Source organism: Numenius arquata, chromosome 18, assembly GCF_964106895.1.
Source record: "Numenius arquata chromosome 18, bNumArq3.hap1.1, whole genome shotgun sequence".
Lineage (NCBI taxonomy): Eukaryota > Metazoa > Chordata > Aves > Charadriiformes > Scolopacidae > Numenius > Numenius arquata.
Genome location: NC_133593.1, coordinates 10167147 through 10186790, shown reverse-complemented (window position 1 = coordinate 10186790; position 19644 = coordinate 10167147). Strand labels below are relative to the sequence as shown.

The following is a 19644-nucleotide window of genomic DNA, read 5'->3' as shown; positions in this document are numbered from 1 at the left end:
TGAAGGAGGAATAAACACTTTTTTCAGTTGGGTAGCAGAGGTAGTGGGATTTTTTAATATAAAAATAAATAATATATATATAAAGGGCTTGCAAAGTAATGATGCATGTGCTTGTCCATGTACTCTGAGCAGAGCAACACAGGTTTTAAAGATGGAGTAAGCTGCGTACGAACATAACAGATTTATTTGCCAGTCGGATGATTAAGGAACATGTTTTGGATGTAAGCCAGCAGGAGTAACTACAGCTTTAAGTTCCCACTAATTTTATTATATCTACCATTTCAAAGATACCCAGTATAAAGAACCCGAGATGAAAATCAGTGCATTTCATGAAATATACTGCTGCCATGGCAGAGGTTGAAATGCTAGCTTACCACAAAAAATACACAATTAAAGACCGAAGAAATCTTCTAATGTAATCTTGCAGGATTAAATCTGTGGGGAAAATATTTTTAATAAACCATATGAATGTAGATATTGTAGTAAATTCTCCTACCCAGCAGCTGTTTATACGATAGCTCCTACTTTCAAAATTGGTGGTACTTAAAGAAAATTTGAATTATGCAGTAATTAAATAAATGGAAAGGAATGTAGAATTATTGAAGTTGGCTGTCATGATATATTTGTAAAGGGAGTAAAAATAATTATCGAGATGCCCAAGTAACTTTGTGGTAAACCAAAATATGTTAACAAGGTTGTGTGCTTGTTTAAACTTCCTTCTAATGAAGTGTTAGCAAACTTTTCAGTTAGATGTAATGACTATTTATTTGAATCTGTTAATTAGTTGAAATGGATAAAGCTAAAGCTGTACAGATGTCCTCTTTTTCAGTAATTGGAATGAAATGTGTAAGACTTTAGTGGCTTGAGTTTTAAAGAAAAATTATTTTCTTTCGACCTTTGTTTCTGTATTCTTAATTAATTCATCAACGAGGCCACCCACATGTAGGCTGCAATAATGACCCTTCTCAAAAGTCGCCAGTTTTGTGACTGAATGTAAATCTGTTAAACATCTAACATTTAGTTGACAGAGAAATATGTGGTCATTTAAAAATACAAAACTCGATTCTTAATGCTTTTGATAGAGCGATGTGATTGATGAGATATCGTTGTGTTGCTTTCACAGATCATCCAAAACACATGAAAATATTTGAGGAAATACTTTAAAAATAACTTAGCAAAATAAGATAACATGTTGATCTTTTTATGTTTTAAAATGTGATTGGTCCTTTTTTCTGTTGCCTATTAACTTTTTATTGCATTAAAGAGGAATTCTCAGAAAAAAACCTGCAGACTGCTGCAGTTTCAAAAGTTCATTTTCATTTGGTAAGGAGTTGATAACAATTGAACCAAATAAAGATGCTTATCGGGGACGAGAATTGTTGTGAAACTTCGGTCTAAAGCAAAAAGAAGCTGAAAGAATAAGGCATATTCCATAATAAAACTTTTAAGTACCCACGTAATTCCACTGGTCATTAACACCGGTGCTTTTATTTATAAGAACAGCTTTCACAAAGGCTAATTTGATGTTCTAACGCTCATATATTTGGCATCAGTTTTCTTTCCTTTTTATATCTATGTGTATTACAGAAGAATTCTTTTTATATATAAATATAAAAAGAGCAACAGGATTCCCTCAGAGCATAATACTGTCTGCCTTACTTTTATTAAAGGAGATCTGTTTTTTGTCAAGAAGACATTTTTGTCTCAGATAAATGGTTCAGGCTGAGCGCGAGGCTGTTTCGAGTTTATGCTGGATTCTATTAAAAGGAGTGCAGTAGTTAATGCCACAGATTTATCACTTTTAGCCCTTTTCCACTGATGTTTGACCTTAGCTATAAGTTGGGGGAGGCTAATTGGGGGGGTCGGTATGGAGGGGGCTGGGTTTTGTGCGGACACTGCACTAACTTCAGCTGTTTAAATCGATGGAGATCTTAATAAGTATACATGCAAAGATCTCTATACTATGTAATATTCGTATTTATAAATATTGCCAAACCTATTTTTTTTTATGATGATGGGATTATTCTTTCTTAATTTTATTAAGAGTAGGACCCGCTTGATTAGATTTGTGTCCATTTTTATTTGTGTTACTTTCATGTTTTATTTAAAAACATGTCTCCACTGGGATAAGTGGTGTAATTTGCCTTTAAAGATTAAAATAATTGAAGTCATAATTACTAGTGGCTTCTGTTCGGCAGTATGGAAAATACTACGAATGAAGAAAAATATGGCATAGGAGAAAAAAAGCTTTGGCTTCAGCTATCTCTTGCCCTCAAAGCAAAAGCCTCTTTTCTGGTAGTAAATGTAATGTAATGATGCCTTAGGTGTTCTGTCTGCTCCCCTTGTAGGGTGAGATAAAGAGAACGGGAGGGACCGCTGCAAGGAAAGTACTTGAACATCCTCACGAACCTCAGTGACAGTGGAATTATAAGAGTAATGCTGAGATTTATGAACCTTTTTCAGTGAGAGCCATTGTAGGGTCTTTTGCTCTCAGTGGCTGGAGGCCGCTGCCTTGGAGAACGGAGCCCCTTTGGGATGAAAAAAGCTGCAGCCCCGGGATTCCTGTGGGCTCCACGTGCCCCGTGCCTCGGGAAGCTCAACCAGCTGCTTCCTTCCAGCTTCTTGACAGCACTTGCGCGCGTTATTAGGCAATTTGTACCACTGTTTTCACTTCCAAGAAGAAGATTTCTAACTCTGCTCTTTTCAGTGGCAAGAAACCACGAGCTGGCTGCGAGGAGCCGGTTGTGCAATGTCAGTGTTGATTTCATGTGCCATTTGTTAGCCCACTGGCAGCGTTCTCTCCAGCACCTTTGCAGAGAGCGTCGTTCGTGTCGGCCTTTGTAAGAAGCGGTTTCTAAAACTTGTGAAGCTTGTGTGACGGAGGCCTGGAGTTATTCTTCATGACTGTGCAGCTCCGGTCTTCATCCTTGTCTGCATGAAATCCATCCGATTTCATCCATCCAAATTTATATAAACCCTGTTGCGCTGAGGCAGTTATAACCATTTAAAGATCTCCAGTACAGAAAATAATGTATTCCGTTGTAAAACACCTTGTTGTTTTATCAGCATAATTTTGTTTTCCTGAAGTTATATACAATGGTGAAAATCATACTGTGGTTTTTGAAGCTCTTCAAGCTCTAAGTTGGCATGTGAACCAGGCTCCTGTTTCGTGGCAGGTTTGGAAGGGACATTACCAAAGAGGCTCTTCTTTAGTTGATGATGTAGTTAAGTCAACTGCTGTAACTCCTTTGAATTTTATTCCCCCCCTCGCTTTCTTTGTCATGTTGAAATTGTAAGAAGTGATGCATGTTTTCCTCAACTGCCCACTGCAAAAGTGCAGGGGAAGGACGTGGCAAATCATGCAGTTCAGCCTGAAGATATAAATACAAGCTGATGATTTAAAAAAAAAAACCAAACTTCTTTTCTTCTCTGTTCCATGACGATTTCTTTTTTCATGTTGATTTTAAAAAGATTAAGAACGCTTTTCAACTTCATCTTACCTTGCACAAGCACTTGTGTTTCCACGTGTGTGTTTCTGGCCGCTGTGGGTGGGAGGTGACAGATAGTGGCTGTCAGGAGGTGGTGTGGCACCCTCACAACCTGAGGTTCAGATTCTTCACTATTCAAGGATTTCCAGGTTTTTGAGTAATGAAGGTGGTTTTGTGGGTGGGTTTTTTTTAACTATTTTTTTTTCCTTGGCTAACGCAGGAGAGTGATGTATTTTAGTTTGAGTCTGAGAGCTCCGCGTGAGCCAGGCTTGGTGACAGGCGAGGGTTTTCAGGACCCACAAGCTCACAGTGGCTTTTCTTTCTCTATTGGATGTTATACCGACAACTTCTCCTTCCTTGTATTTCTGTCACAAACAATGGACTTGTATAACAGCCAAAAATAAGGACTGGTTTGCTCTATCAGAAAATCAGCTTTTAGAGTCCAAAGTGGAGATTTTGAAAAACTCCTTTTAGATTAAACACAAAGGTTGTTTTTCCGGGAAGATAATTTTAAGCAGTGATTGAAAAAAACACATTAAAGCGTGGAAACAGCATAGCATACAAAGAGTAGGTTTGGGTGTTATTGTATTCTCAAATCAGTATGTCTGAGGTGTTTCACAATTTCTAATGTGAAATTTTTACTTTGTGTAGTATTTCCAGAGAAAAGATGTTTGAAGGTCGTCTTACCATCCTTGGCTGTTGAATAGGGGGTTTACGTTGCAGGGATGATAACAGTGCTGCGGTTATCATTAGTTTAAACAAAAAAAAAGGAAGCACATGCTGAATTAATCCAGCCTACAGTCTGTAGGAGCTGATGCATGTGAAATATGCTTTAGAGCTGGTTTTAGGCAATGATGTTGATACCTACACATTTCTAGATTAAGTATTTTTGTTTAACAGACGAGATTTAAAATACCCCTTCAATTTCTTTAGTAAAGCTGGTTTATGATGTTACTTTATCACTATCATGTATCTTTAATTAGAGTGAAATATTTAGGGTAAGACCAAGTTACCTAAAAGTGGAAGCTGTGAAAAGATGATGTATAGGAGTTATTTAGTGCAGCTTATATAGGATGAGCAAAGAACACTGTTTCTTTGAAAAGCTCTTAGGAAGATCTCCAGACCCTCTGGTTAGTGGTTCTGGAATAAGCACGAAATGCTGACAACGGAAAGCAAAACCATAATTGTGCTTATGTGACAGTGCCAAGTAATTTGAACATGTTAAGTCAGGCAGGCGCAGGCCTCTTCATCCATATTACGTGACTTTTTTAAACATTTAAAGATGATTTCTCTTTTTGAAGCATAAAAATATCTTCAAATTATTCTGATATCTGTTAGGAGTAGGAAGTATTAAAAACCTTTCAGATTATTTTGGAAGCAGCAGACAAACTATTCTGAACTTGAAATGGGAAATTTTGCACTATCTTATTAAGAAGGTGGTTTTTGCTTACCACAGAAACACTTTTATTAAGTGCTTTTCTGACAGATCTTCTTATTGTTTTACTTAATTTAGTCTTTAACATGATGTAACCAAGGAATGAAATACATTTTCAGCTCTTGCATATGTTTTGTCTAAAAATCTTTTGGTTCTCTTCTGTAAATCTAAGAGTATCTTTTCCTTTTCATACAATTAGACTTTGGTAATGCTGTGTCCTTCTGGAGGTCCTTTCGGATGTCTTCACGCTCAGCTTTAGTTTCCACTGGCCCAAGTAGTTTTATCAACTTCAGATAACCTTTTGTTTGAAAACCAAAAGCTCATCCTTTGACCCTTTCTCCAGAAGACGTTGCGCAACACAGATCTCAGTCCAGATACTTCCTTTTCCTCTTCATTTCCCTCTGTTGTGAAAACTCCTACCTTTGAATTGCTCGTTTGTTCATGAGAAGGTATTTACGACAGTGTGATTTTTTTTTTTTAAGGAGTTTTGGTTAACAGCCTTTGTAATACTGTTATTTAATGTCCATTGAGACAATTTCAAGATGGAGAAAATTCTTGTTAGCTGCGTATTTCATAAGGCAGGTGCTTTCGCACACCCTCCCAGTCCTTAGCACTTCTTGTGTCGTTTGGAGATCGGGTACCTCAAGTCCATCACCACTAATTAGCAGGACACAAGCTGCAGTGTTCTACCTATGGAACTGGTGGAAGGCAAACCCACTGTCTTTGACTGGGGTTTTTGGTCCATTTTTCCACTCCTTTGCCATGTATACTTTGAATTCTCCCAAAGAAAATACTGATTTATGTAATGGTTAAATGTTCCCTTTTCTTTGAAAAACTCTACGCTACCTCTTGTTTTTCTTTCTATTATGTGATTAGGTTTTTTGCTGTTATTGGTTAGAGAAAATAATTTGTTGTTTACAGTTAAAGTGTGTGCTCTTCAGCATAATTACACCGATCCTCCTCGTGTTAGTCCATCTGCAGGCGGCTGCGGGCTCTGGTGGAATGAGAGCTCCTGGCACGAATTTATGAGTAATGGCCCCTCTCGATCGTAGCTTCCGGAGGGGTCACAGCCCTCGCTCCAGCCAGCGGCAATGGAAAACTGCAATGGAGCTTCCTGGCTCTCTGTGTACAAGCTTCTTTTGTAATAAGCTGCTGTGCAGCCATTAATACTTTACGTAGCGAAGAAGTAATATTTTTCCATTTTGCCTTCTTTGAATAGCATAAATAGAGAATCCAGGTCCAAAGTGAATAATCCTTTCTAGTTAATAGTAGGCTATTTGAGCGTGTCTCGTGTCTCATGTCTCTTTATCTGAAAAAATTACAGAAGATTGTGTTTAGTTCACATGCAGTTAGATATATATTTCATACCACTGTGTACAGCTTCTAAACAATTCCTGCATCAGTAAGTTGCTATTTTCTCTTAGGTGTATTTTTATTTCCTCACCTTCCATTGTCTCTGTTAACATTCCGCAGGTGCTCGTCAGCGAGGACTCTGATAGTGATGGTATTGTGGCCCACTTCCCTGCCCACGAGAAGCCGATTTGCTGCATGGCTTTTAACCCTAGTGGTAAGTTCTTTTACTGTTTTTATGTGATAGCTGTAAATAAGATGAAGACAGGAAGATATCAAAGCTGTGTGTTCCGTTGCTTTGAAGGAATTGCAAATGCAGTTGTGATCTGTGCAAACATCTCCCCACTGCTATGAGGGCTTTTGGCCTGCTCTGGGAGGCGTTGAGTGGGTCATACACTGGTGAATTTGTCTTTTCCGGAAATTTCAAACTTAAGTGACTGTTACACTATAATATAGGTGAAAAGAATCAGTTTACGAGTTTAGATGGAGCAGAAGTACGAAGGAATTCTTTTCTTTTGGGTATCCAGATGTTCTGATAGGCAGGTCTCCAGAGGATCAGCACATGTATTAAATTATACTCCTCCATAAATATGAAAATAAAATGAGTTATTTGACTGGCACTATTTTTTAAAGTAACTTACACTGCCATTGAGGGTTTTGTTGATGAGGAGTTTCCAATTCTACCCTCTCTCCTGAGTGAAATCAACTATAATCTGAAAATACTTTTAAGAAACTCCTCAAAAGTACCTATTCCTGTCCTTCCTCCTTATGAATGAACAATGACTCTGGGCAGCAGAGATTACTACAAATCTTGTCTGTTCATAAATCTTACTAGTTTGACAATTAACATGTTTATTATCCCACCTATAGGCAGCAAAAATGTATGTTTTGGTTGGTTGCAGCAGTAGGTGAAATGGCCAGCAAATCAACAGCTCCCACGTGCCGAAATAAATGGTTTCTAAAATGTAGCAAATGCCACGAGGATCTTGAGGACAAAGTCACATTTGAAAGAATAAAACTAAGTGTCTGTCATTTATGTTTTCACTTTTAGTGACCAGTTGGTCTCATTCGGACGCCCCATCTGTTATGTCAGAACTCTTTAATAGTGGTGTGCAGTTCACAGCATTTTCACTGTCAGATTTTGACATCAGAACTGTGTTCTCATCTGCCTGAATTTGCTTCTGATACTTAAGAATTTTTGTGATACTTAATTTTTTGTGGAGCTCTGTGCATTTAGCTGAGCATCAACTCTGCCAGTTCCACAACAGTAATATTTTTGCTTTGGACTTTGGTAGAAAGGTAATACTGGGAGTTGAGCAAAGCTAATTAAGTGAAATAAATACAGCTGCTTAAATTAGAATGCTTTGTAGATATTAATTGAATGCCTCCTTAAGAAACTTTTATGATTGTGTGGATTTAAGGAAAGCAGAATGTTTATGCAAAAGCAAACTAACTTGTTATTTGTTTAAATTGAAGAGTATATTTGCATATTGTTGGATTACTTGTATTATAATCAAGTTCTGTTGGTTTGCTCAGATACTAAAATTACAATCCTTTCTATACGATACAGCAGACTCTTACCTTGCATCTAACGGTGCAACAAGATCCTTAATGGCAAAGCGCTTTTTCTAATTGGTGTTATTTTGGACTGATTGTGTATTACGTATGTTCTGAGAGACCTGCAGAAGGGGTGATTCACAGGAAGGTATTGACTGGTACCGCCTGTTCTGGGTACAGCAGTGTCAAACCGGTTGAAAACTCTTAGCCCAGCTGCGCCAGTATGAAAGCAGCACTTCACACAGGGTTCTGCTTTCTTTATTTAACATCAAGGCAGGATTTTGTTTGAAGCCAGTGTTGTAAGTAACATCATCTTAATCCATTATCTAGTGGTGTATTGCCAATCGAGCCGATCTCATTACAAAGCAGAACAAAACAAGAGGTGGCTTTTGATACTGTCTTCATCTATTGGCTGGTTGTGGTGAAAAAACACTTCTGCTCATCATTTCCAGCAGTGTCTGTGATGCTAGAACACAGCGATTGCTAACTTTTGCTGTAAAGGCAAACAGGGAACGCTGGTCTGTTTCAGTTAATGATTTTATTCCCTATGGCTGATTAAATAGATTAATTTAATCATGTCTCATCCCAAGGGCCCAGCAGCTCCACAGGTATTCAGCTCTGTAGAAACTTAGAGGATTGTGTTTGAAAAAAAACCCTAAAACAGAGCCACCACTGACACTGGAAACCACTGAAGGTCGGTGGATACAGAGGAGGGATATATACGATTTTTGTGTAGGAAACCAGTAGAACAGTAGGAAACCAGTAGAACATGCCACAGCCACTTTAAGCTGTGTTTTAGAGGTATGTCTTCCCAGTAAGATACATCCTTTGGGTTTCTGCTGTTTCTGTTTTCATACCGAACAAGGAGCTTGCCAGGGAGAAGTTAATTGTGAGTAAAATAGCTGTATGGGATTTACAGGTATCATTGTGAGAATCGCCCCTGGGAAGGGGTAATATATTGTAGGATTCATTGTAGGGTTATCAGAAAAGAATCAATGGGAAGAGGAGAGAACTTCGTGAACAAAGAAGCAGGAGGGTTCTGCATAGCATTTCACTCTGCTGTGTAGACATTTCTGTAGTGACTTTTGCTGGCATTAAATCTACCTTTTGTTTAAATTTAAGGCAAATCTATTGAATTTTTTTCTTTTCTATTTTTGAGGTATTTGAAGAAAAAGAAACTTGGCATGTAGTTAGCTTTTTTTTTTTTTTTTTGTATTATGTCTATGGCAACTCTGCAAATCCGGTTGAATAATAAAATAACAAACTTGAAATATCATTTCTGAGTATACTTATGGAGCACCAGGTTTTTTAGTGCTGCCTTGCATGTCCCTGTATACCTCTTCCAGACCCTTATGTTAATAAAAGCTTGCTTCTGAGTCAGTTGATTTTAGGGAGACTGTAAAAGTCTTGGTCTAAGACATACAGCAAATCATTTTTAACATTAGGAGGGAAAACAAAAACCAAACCATAAAGGAGAAAACCTGCAGTTCCTGGTAGTTTGGGTTTTCTCTGTGTTTTTTCCTGTGCACATCAAATTTTAGTTTTCAGAAAAAGTTGTGATGGTTTCCTATGGGGAGTGGGCTGCTGGGGTTTTTTTAGGGGGTGGAGGGGAGGGAAGAGGAGGGTTTGTTCTACAGCTGAAAATTTGCAGCCAGGCATCTCATCCACAAAATCCCTTAGTCCTATGGAATTTCTAAAAGCCGGGTCCCTGCGTACATTGTTATTGCCCTCTCTGCTTAACGTTTTTCATTTTAATAGGTAAGATACATAGTAGTTCAATAAAAGTGAAAAAGAACCGGTCCTCCTTTGCCATTTGTTGCTGATTGAATCTTTGGGGAAACAGACATGAAATGTGAACTTGGTCCTTATTCTAGTGGTAAAAATAAAAATTACGACGTGAGCCTCCTTAATCCGTTCCCTTTGCCAGTCGTGTTGTCAGCTTTGGTGCGAGTGTTTCTCCTGGCGGGTGGGCACACTTCCTATACAACGTTCTTGTTCTCTTTTTGGAAGTGTGCTTAATAAATCCGATTCCAAGCTTCAAGTTCAGGTGACTTGGCACTGTTACTTGTTTTCTTTTTTCTGTTTTAATTGCTAGAATAGGAGTATTTCACGTATCCTTTTCTTCCGTAGGAAACCGACACAGTTTTTCTGTAGGCTTTATTATATGTCAAAATCAGGTTTTATTTATATAATGCCATGTATGCCAGTGGTTGGTTTTGTGACTTAAATGAAGATAAGGTCCCTCTTCTGAAGCACTCGTGTTTTGATTAAATTTTTTTTAAATATCCATCCAGTATTGAATAAATTAAAGAAATGTTGTAGTAATAATTTAGCATTGCCAAGTGCTGTGGAAGAGACGTTATGTATGAACTGCAAAAAAGGATCTGATTTTGCAGTGTATTCGCTTAAGGAGTATTGCATACACGTGGTATTTATTTATTTTTTACCACAACCCCTTCCCATGAAGTGGTGCTTGCACCGCAGCGTGTGGCGAGGATGCTGGTGTGTTGAAGGAAGGCACTGTGGGGCCCCGGTGCAGGTGATGGCCAGAAATGGGCTTCTGCCAGCCCAGACCATTCATGTGGCTTGGGAATGGCCAGCAAGCCAGGTGAATTTTTCAGGGAGCTTGGGAATGGCCAACAGGCCGGGTGAAGTTTGCGCAGAATCTTTGAATGGCAATTACTGAATGTCTTTTGATTAAAACGCTGTTTCGCAGTTGATTGGGAGAATAATATTTCTTCAATTTAGTGGAGAAGGATCCTCTAAGAAGCAAGTCCCATATCTTGGATGTACAGAAAGCATCGCGATGGAAACGGGTTGTTTTCTGAGGATATTTAGCTGGTATTTGAACACCCATCTGGTGGTCTCTGCAAAGCAGCTGCTGCAGCGGAGTGAGGAGCACCGTGGCCGGTCTCTCCTTTCTGAACAAAGGCAGGCAGCCTCTAACTTTTAGGAAGACTTTAAGCCTTTTATTAAAACTTTTCAAGAGGAGAATAAATAATACAAGGAAGTGAAGTAATATTAATAGACTGGGGACTTTATTAATGTACCTCTGGCATGAATGTTGATGTAGTGGAAACAAGAGGCTTATACTTACACGGAGACTCCAACAACAGTTACTTTAATTCACTTACTAAATGAAAATCACATTAAGCTTTTGTGTGGATCCTTTTACTTAGTGTTAACATTGGCTTGATTTATTTTAGCTTGAATATTCAGTTTGGGATGAATCAAGGGCCAACTTACTGTGGACAGAGCAGCCAGACAAAAATTTAGTGCTGTTTACTAATTCATATTAGGTAATTTAAATTCATTTTTCAGACTTTTTTTTTTAAAAGAAAATCTTGATACCTTTAGACTGGGTCCAGGAACAAGGACTGTCTTCAGAGGATTACCCAATACACCGTGGCCACACAGAAATAATCTAGGTTGTTGTTAGCCACACTGAGTTGCAGATAATGCCCCCTGCGTGATTTCCTTCTTTTTTTTTTTGATGAACACATGTATTCTGTTACTGTGGTTTAGAGGACAAGATAGCCTTCCACCCTTTCTTGGAGTGGTGATTTGGCCTTTTCCATGCTATAAATATAAGATATTTAGAACTGTCAGTTATGTACAACCAGCAACAATTCTATAATGTAAACAGCAGTGTTGACACAGTGTTTTACCATAGTGAAAATGTAGCCAGGATAAACAAAAAAAAAAAGAATTGTGAATATTTTCCTGGTTATTAAGATGTTTTTCTGTCAGTGCAACACTATGCAAGTATTTGTACATATAAAATACTTTTATATGTATATAATATTTATATATTTGTATTTTTTATTTTTAGACATATCTATATATATTTTTACATATACGTATATATATATAAAAAATAGGTAGAAACCATTTTCAGAATGCCATAGTCATTCTAGCATTGCAGAAGGATCCTGTCTGGTACGTAACGTAAATCGACAAGAGCTTATTGTGTCAACTCTGGATGACGGTGCCCTGGATGAAATTTTGGAAGTTCACAAAAGGAAGGGATACACCGTAGGGGGTTACTTCATTTAAGATGTTTACAGACAAACCTCCAAGTTTTTAACGTGTTGGTGATAGTCTGCCAGGAATTGTCAGTGTACGCAGGGTCTGAAACGGGGAGAGGGAAGGGAAAGGATTAAATGCTACCAATTAGAATCAGTTGCTCAATGGTGAACTTGGATTAGTCTAAACTGGGGAGTGTCTAGACTGGGGACTGAAGGAACCATACAAACATCCTCGTTTTTCATTATGTTGTATTATTAGAGGCTGTGATTGAGAAAGGAGGAGAAAACCTCACCAATTCTGATGTCAGCCGTGGTCCATTAAAACTAATTCCCTTTGTTCCCTGTTCCGTGGCAGACACAGGGATGATTGCAGCTCCCTCTCGTTCCAGGCAATCAATGCGCTTGGGCTGCGCAGGGCTCTGGCGTGGGCTGCTGTGGAGATCTCTCTCTACGCTTCATTCAGATGCTTTGGTTTATTGCTCTGCCTTTTAATATCGGCCCAAAGTATTCACTGCTTTACTTTCAGGTAAGGTCTTGGGACTCCAGCAAAGTTGTGGATGCAGATAGCCTGAGCTGCGACGGCAGCGAGGAGCGAGCCTTCGGGGCAGTTGGGAGACAGTGGGTCTGCTCCCTTTTTCTTTTTCCTTTTTTTTCTTTTCTTTTTGTAAGACACTTCAATATAAAGCTCCAAGGGTATATATTATTTGGAAGATGGATTTCCACATGTTTAAAAGAAATTGTTATTCACCTTTATTATTATTATCTTTTTATTATTTTTTAATGAAAATATATCCCCCCCTCCCCTATAGGAAACAAAGTGTTGAGTTTTGGAGAGCTGTGGGGTGATATTTCTTATCTGTTCACACACCAAACCTGGGAACTGAGAAGAGGAGGATCATTGCATATTTGAAAAACGCACCAAAGTGCTATATTTTTTTTCAAAATATAATTATCTGTATTTTCCTCCATACCCAAGGAATATATTCCAAAATAAATTGGAAATTCTGGCTTTCTTACTTACCCTAATTCTTAATCATCTGATTCTTTATTTGTATCTACAATTTTAAAAGGATGTGGCCTCTTTTTCCGTTTTCCAAATGTATTTCTTTCAAGTATGTTCAGGTTCCTGACTCTCTACCTAATTAGCATTTGTAATCCCGTGCATCCTGGAAGAGTATTTTCATTGGTTGTTACAAAGACATAATAAAAAAAATAACACTTTTGGTCTTATATATGAGTTAGTTTTGGGAAGTCCATAGAACAGCATTGGCTTTATGCTTCACTCCTCTGTATCTAATTCTTTCCTGTGATTTTGTAATGCATAGTTTCTAAAACATTAATCATCTGCTCACTGGATGGATTTAAACGGGCTCTGGGCTGACTCACATACAAGCATGGATTGTACAGACACACAAAAATTCTGCTCCTCGTGTGTGTGAGGAAGAGCATGGAAAAAACTGTACCAACGCTGTCCGTTGCTGCTAATGAGAAACCGCCGGCAAATAGTCAGCCATTGTTTGCAGATCGCATCTCAAAGGAAAAGTTAAAAATACAGTAAAATTTACATGACGGAATAAGACTGCGAAATGAACTCAAAAGCAAATCCTGCCTGGCTGCGTGGCTGGCGTGCGAGCTGTGGTCTATGGCTTCTATTCATAGACGTGAAATTAAAGGATGCCGTTAAACGCAGTTGTGAAACGTCCAGTCCAACAGCTGCATTGAGTTTGTTTTTCAATTTCTCATTGCCTTTCTTGTTTATTAGCTGTGACTCTGAGGTCAGAATTAAAACAAATATTTTAATGGCAGCATTTATGATGTTGGCAGGGAGCGGCAGGGCTCGGCCCCGCGCCGGGCAGGACGCGCTCTGGGTGGCGGGAGGTGGCCCCGGCAGCCTCCGAACGCTGGCGCGAGGGGTGACAATTCCCAAAGTCTAAGGGCTATAAATCACACCACCGATAAACATCCCCGAATCTGCTTTTGAGTTCTTTGAGCAAACTGGACACACTTAAAGGGTCTTGGTTTTAGGAGGCCAGAAGGGAGGATCCTTCTATAGATTTTTAACGTGGTAAAAACTAACAGAATTCCTCTCCTCATTCTGACAGATCTAAGGTAGAAAGGCCTTTATGAAGTGTGATAATTAAAACCAACCTGTCTGTAAATTATACACATCCATTCCTACTCTAAAAATGGCTATACACGCTTTTAAGAGTCATTTTGGAGTCTGTGGGGCTGTAGTTTTATTTTAGTAAATTGTTTTACTTCACCACATTTAAAAGCAAATTATAGACATTTTATTTGCATTAAAACTCAGTATTAGTTGCTTAATTGTAGTCCACACTTGTGCAAGCTCTGTACAGCCATAGATAATACATTAAAAATAGAATCCGAAAAGAAGGAAATAAGATCAGTGTTTCAGAAATCACTTCCAGACAGATAAGTTTTTATCTTATAGTTACCATTTCTATTTGCCAAATTTCATGATAAGCTGTAAGTTTCCCCTCCACCCCCTAGGAAACCAGAAAATTTTACAGACATGGCAAGCTTAATTAAGTTTTATAAACAGTGACGCTAAGAGTGTCCTTCTTTTTTTTTTTTTTTTTAATTTTAACTTTTTGTTTAAGGGTGAAATGTTTGTATTTTTAATATGTAGCCATTTCTTACCAGTATTTCAAAGAAGCCAAAAAGTAAATTATTTTCATTTTGAAAGTTACATGGCTCAAAGGCTTAATGCAGATTACACGGGGATAGAGAAGTTACAGAATTTCTTTTCCCCTTCCTCGCGATACGGAGGCTGTGACTGATGCTGTGCTCTTCAGTGTGACAGGGAACAGTTGGTTCGGCTTCGAATCGAGAGCAGCTGCTCATCTTGCTGCAGCAAATGTCATCAGCCGGCCTGGAAAGAACCAAACCTCCTGGTTTTTAAATCTGCCTGTACCTCTATTTATTTTTTTTATTTTTTTTTTTAGGCAAAAATATATTACCTGTAGTAATATCTTTTGCCTACAAAGCGTGGCTCGTGTGGGACAATTTTTGAGAAGATCAGCTGAAAAAGGAACTTCTCGGTATTTGGAGTCAGTGTCGTAGCTGACACATGGATTGTGTTTATTTGGTATGGTTTAGGGTCATAAAATTGGGATTTTCTAGGATTTATAGAAATATGAAGCACAAGGAGGAATATTCCTTTTTAGGTTAACTTGAGTTATTGATTGGACTAGATTTGACACAACAAATAAATGTGCGTTTTGCCCAAAAGCTGCCTTTTCCCAGAGACACCGACAGAGAAGAGGAAGTTGAATTGTGTCTCAAGGCGTAACTAATAAATCACAGGTTTTACTTTCCGTGTTTGAGATTTTGATTCCAATAAAAACAGTGCAGATATTGATACAATCAAGTTTTTAAATGGAAATAATGTATTTTGTGATGGTAGAACTTCTGTCTGTTTGCCTAAGAAAGCGCTTTCTCGTTCAGGAGATTCTTGTCGCTCGTACCTAGGCGTTCTCCTACGCTGAAGTTTTCAGCTAACAAATGTGTGCCCAAACTTAGCTGGTTTGGTGTCTTTTCCTGGCTACAAGAATATTTTATAATCGGTTGTAGGTATTCCAATTAAAACCAAAATTTATGCCAAAAATATTGATCGTTGCACAGGTTAGTCATGCTTTTTGGCAAGATTTGTATGATATATGGATGATATCTGTGGTTTCTAGGTTAAATTTTAGATGGTTGGTGACAGTTCTAATGAACACTTTAAAATCATATTCATTTTATTGTCTCTAATGTAATTTCATTCTGTGCAATTCCCTAGTTAATGGATAGTCTCTTCATTTATCTACTGCACGGGTCAATAAGTTTCTTTCCCCACTCCCTGTGGAGGGGAGGAAGGGCTGGATCCTCTCGAGCCCGGCAAGGAAGGGACAGTTTGTCGCGCTGGCTCTCCCCGACATACACCTGGGGGAACAGCAGCCCCACAGATGTGGGGTGCTGCAGGCACTGGTGTGTGTGCTGCCTTCACTCCCGGGCAACACTGGCTTCTTTTTTATTTTTCTTTTGCTTTTTTTTTTCCCTTTTCTTTTTTCCTTTTTTTTTCTTTTTTTAAATTTTTTTTAATTTTTCCTTTTTCCCCCCTTTTTCCCCCCTTTTTCCCCCCTTTTTCCCCCCTTTTTCCCCCCTTTTTCCCCCCTTTTTCCCCCCTTTTTCCCCCCTTTTTCCCCCCTTTTTCCCCCCTTTTTCCTCCTCTTTCCCCCCCTTTTTCCCCCCCCTTCCCCCCTTCCCCCCCCTTCCCCCCCTTTTTTCCCTCCCTTTTCCCCCTTTTTTCCCTTTTTTCCTTTTTTTCCTTTTTCTCCTTTTTTTCCTTTTTCTCCTTTTTTTTCCTTTTTCTCCTTTTTTTTCCTTTTTCTCCTTTTTTTTCCTCTTCATAAGGCAGAAGGGAAATTAACAGTCTACCTGTATTTCACACCAGTTTATGCCTTGGCATATGCTGCGGAAGGAGAATTTCACATGAGAATTAGGTAGGAAAGGCCACGTGTTGCCTGTCGGCAGTTGACGTGCCCGTTTTAGTGGCATTAGTTGTCTCGGTCGGGATGGTGGTGGTGTCGGTGGCGGCGGGGCGAGAGGAGCCTGTGCTGCGTAAAGCTGCGTGGAGCGGCGCTGGAAGTGGGTGTGGGGTGAATAACCTCGGTGTCTGGAGTGAAATCCCCCGCCTCCAGCTGAACTCTGGTAGCATTTTTCCAGGCAGTACGCTGTGTTTCTGGCCAGGCTGCTGAGATACCGACTTCTCAGCCCTTAGAGAAATTTGAGACAGTTAATTTTCATTCTTCGATCTGGCACCGTTCCTTACGAGCGTTTCGAGGGGTGCCAGCCATCCACTGCGGCAACTGATCGCACGGCTCCGTTTCCTTCATTTTATGGATTCTTCTGTGCCGTTGAATTGGGAGAGGATTGCACACTGGCTTGTCCTGAGGAACCGAACCAGGCTGTCCTTTGCTGCAGATGAACTATATAAATCAGACCTTCGCAGGACTAACATACTTGGTCACGAGGTCTTAAGGGTGCATTTGTGTGAATAAGTGGAATGCTAAAACATGTCTATACGTCACTTTCATGATTTATAGAGAAAGTAAAGCGTAGAGAAATTAGCCCTAAATTTTAGATATGTCCACTAATTCTGAGAATCTCGATACTCAAATATCGAGTTTGAATTTAGAGGATGCTGGGTTATCTGTCACTGTTCTGTCCGTCTTCAGTGGGGACTGAAGCTCTTCTCTCTCTGGAGTTCCGCTGTCTAGAAAAGCCTCAAGTTACGCAGACAAATGTAGGGAATAATTTTGGAACTTAGGCTGAGCTACTGAGACAGGCGGAATGGGAAATTGTACTTGGGTCTTAATTCCTCTTTCTCCTGTGATATCTGCTGAGATCTAAGCTGCTGGAAGCCTCCTCTCCTCCAGAGGGGTTTCTAAGGTCTGTCCTCTCAAAGGAGGTGGCCTGGAGGCCACCACGGGTGTAGAAGGTGGCCGTTGAGATCCATGTGCCATCTCCTTGCTCTCTGCTATGGTGAATTTGGCACAGCCTTGGACAGGAATTCCCTCAAAAAGTCCTAGCAGCTTCTTCCATGCCTGCAGGACCTCCCAGTCTCACATTTGGACTTTTGCTGTTGGTCTGGGACTGGCCGATTTGGACTTGGATTGTAGTTTCAGACACTGCTGACGAGCCCCAGAGATCTCTTTTCTTTGCTTCTGTTCCTTTGCGCTGGGAGAATACTTATTAATGTATCTGTTACATGTATTTGGGGGGGGGGGATCTGGTTTAGAGTAGAAGCTTGTGCATCTATTTGAAGTTTGTTTAATTCTTATTCACTACTGCTACTGTAAGATTCGTGCCTTGTTTCTCAGTTACGCTGGAGGGGGGGAAGGCTTCATTGCCAAGAACTAGATCTACAAAAACTCCAGTAGGTGGCTGTGGGTAGCCAGGAAAGATGAGAATTACCCTGTATTTGAATTTTTTTAGAAGTTGTGCTTCAATTGCCGATTTGTTAAGGCAAGTAACTACACTCTGAAAAGGACATTTTGTTACAAAAGCTTAGTGGTGGTCTTATCTTTTCAATAAAAGCTTTTCTCTACAGGTCTCAAATGTATCTGTAGAAGTGTTGGCCAGCTACAGAATTCTGTTGTGGCTTCTGACCATTTTAGGGGGAGCAAAAGCAATATTTTTCAGTACAAGCCCTTAAAAACAAACTGGAATACTATAATTACCTAAAACATGGCTGTAGCTGTAGCTAAGTACACCTTCAATTTGGCAGTAGCACCAACTTTTAAATTGGTGGGATGGGGGAGGTACATTCTGATATACATCAGTATTATCTGTTACATACATAATTCAAGTGGAAAAGTGCAAATTCGTACAGCTGCCTCGCGAGTTCAGAATGGGATGCGTTCTCAGACTGAGATAGCTTCTACCTAAGACAGGAAAGAGGTAGGATTGTAAGACCCGATCCTTACGGAGTTAAGGGCAAGGTGGTGAGAAAGATTCCGAAGAAGTAGGTTTAGAGAGAGGAAGAAAGGAGCTCTCAGCGAACAAGAAGTGGGAGACTTTTCAAGCCGTGGTGGTTGACTGAATGAATAGTGGCAAATTTCCAGCAGCGCGAGGGAGAGGGGATGGAGAAGAAGTTTGCAAACAGTATAGAAAACAAAGAGTAGAAATCAAAGCTGGGGGTACGGTTTCAAACCAGTTTAGTAGGAGAGGACAGGTTAAAAAGAAGCGCATGTTGAAAATGAACTGCAGGAACTTCAAACTCGTAATATTAGGGACTGAAAGTTAATTTTAGGAAAATCGAAGGATTTTGAAGCTGTTGCTCACTCAAGGTCACACAGTAACTCGGCACCCGAGAAAAATATGACCCAGGATCCCTGATTCTTAATCCATCGCTGAAGCCAGTAAATGACATGTCAAGTTCAGTTCATTTTTGTACTTTGATTTTTGCTGTTGTAGTTCAATATCTTAATTTTATTGTGAAAGAGACAAACATTTCAAATAAGACACTCAATCAGTAAATAGCTAAAAAGTACTGGTGTTTTATGAATATCTGTTTTATTTTTTTTCTTTAAATGTGGTAAATAAATGATCTGCTTTCCAGCAGTGTTGCTCCTGCCAGCTTAGCGGCTGAGAGCTGTGAAGTGCAACACATCTAAAATTTTAAATAATTACGCTTCCTTGGCTACAAAAGAGCTTTTCCATCCATTAATAATGAGAAAATTAATGTTGGACCAGCAGTAAAACAGATTAAACTGTATACCCCTTTGGATGCCTGACTGCACCTTTAACGGACCCGAAATTCCTCTGATTATTTAAATGTTCTATATTGAAATGCGATGGTGGCCTTGAGTTAATAGTTAAAGAGGTTTAAATTGGAATGTCTCTGCAGAAGTTTTTCCCATTGATCAGAGCAAGTGGGCAGAAAAATACCGTATTTGATTGTTGGGCAGCATTGATAGCGCCTCACAGATTAACAGAAATGGTTTTTTTTCCTCTTTTTCCTAAGATGTACAGTCAGTCTTTTATTAAGCATATAGATTAGTTGAGATTTGAAGATATCTTTTATAATGGCGAGTGCTGTGTAAGGTAATTTACTGTAGCGCTGGTACGGCCACAGCCAGCACCTCGTCTGTGCTTGGACTTTTCTAGTGACTGAAACTTTGGGAGTTTGCAAGGTCAATCTTGCTCTGGAACATCACCCTCCTGGATGTGTCATCTGGAGTAAAACGAGCTGTGATTATTTAATGACAGAATAATTATT

The 19644-nt window shown here is 39.3% G+C and overlaps 1 protein-coding gene across 4 annotated transcripts in view; it reads left to right on the top strand.

Moving 5' to 3' along the window:
• Positions 1-19644, top strand: part of BCAS3 (BCAS3 microtubule associated cell migration factor) — a 361152-nt gene that overhangs the window by 74701 nt on the left and 266807 nt on the right. For all 4 annotated transcript variants that reach the window (XM_074160469.1, XM_074160472.1, XM_074160470.1 and 1 more), the window contains exon 12: positions 6397-6490. In XM_074160469.1, the coding sequence (XP_074016570.1) occupies positions 6397-6490 (94 nt within the window). The remainder of the gene's footprint in view (positions 1-6396; positions 6491-19644) is intronic.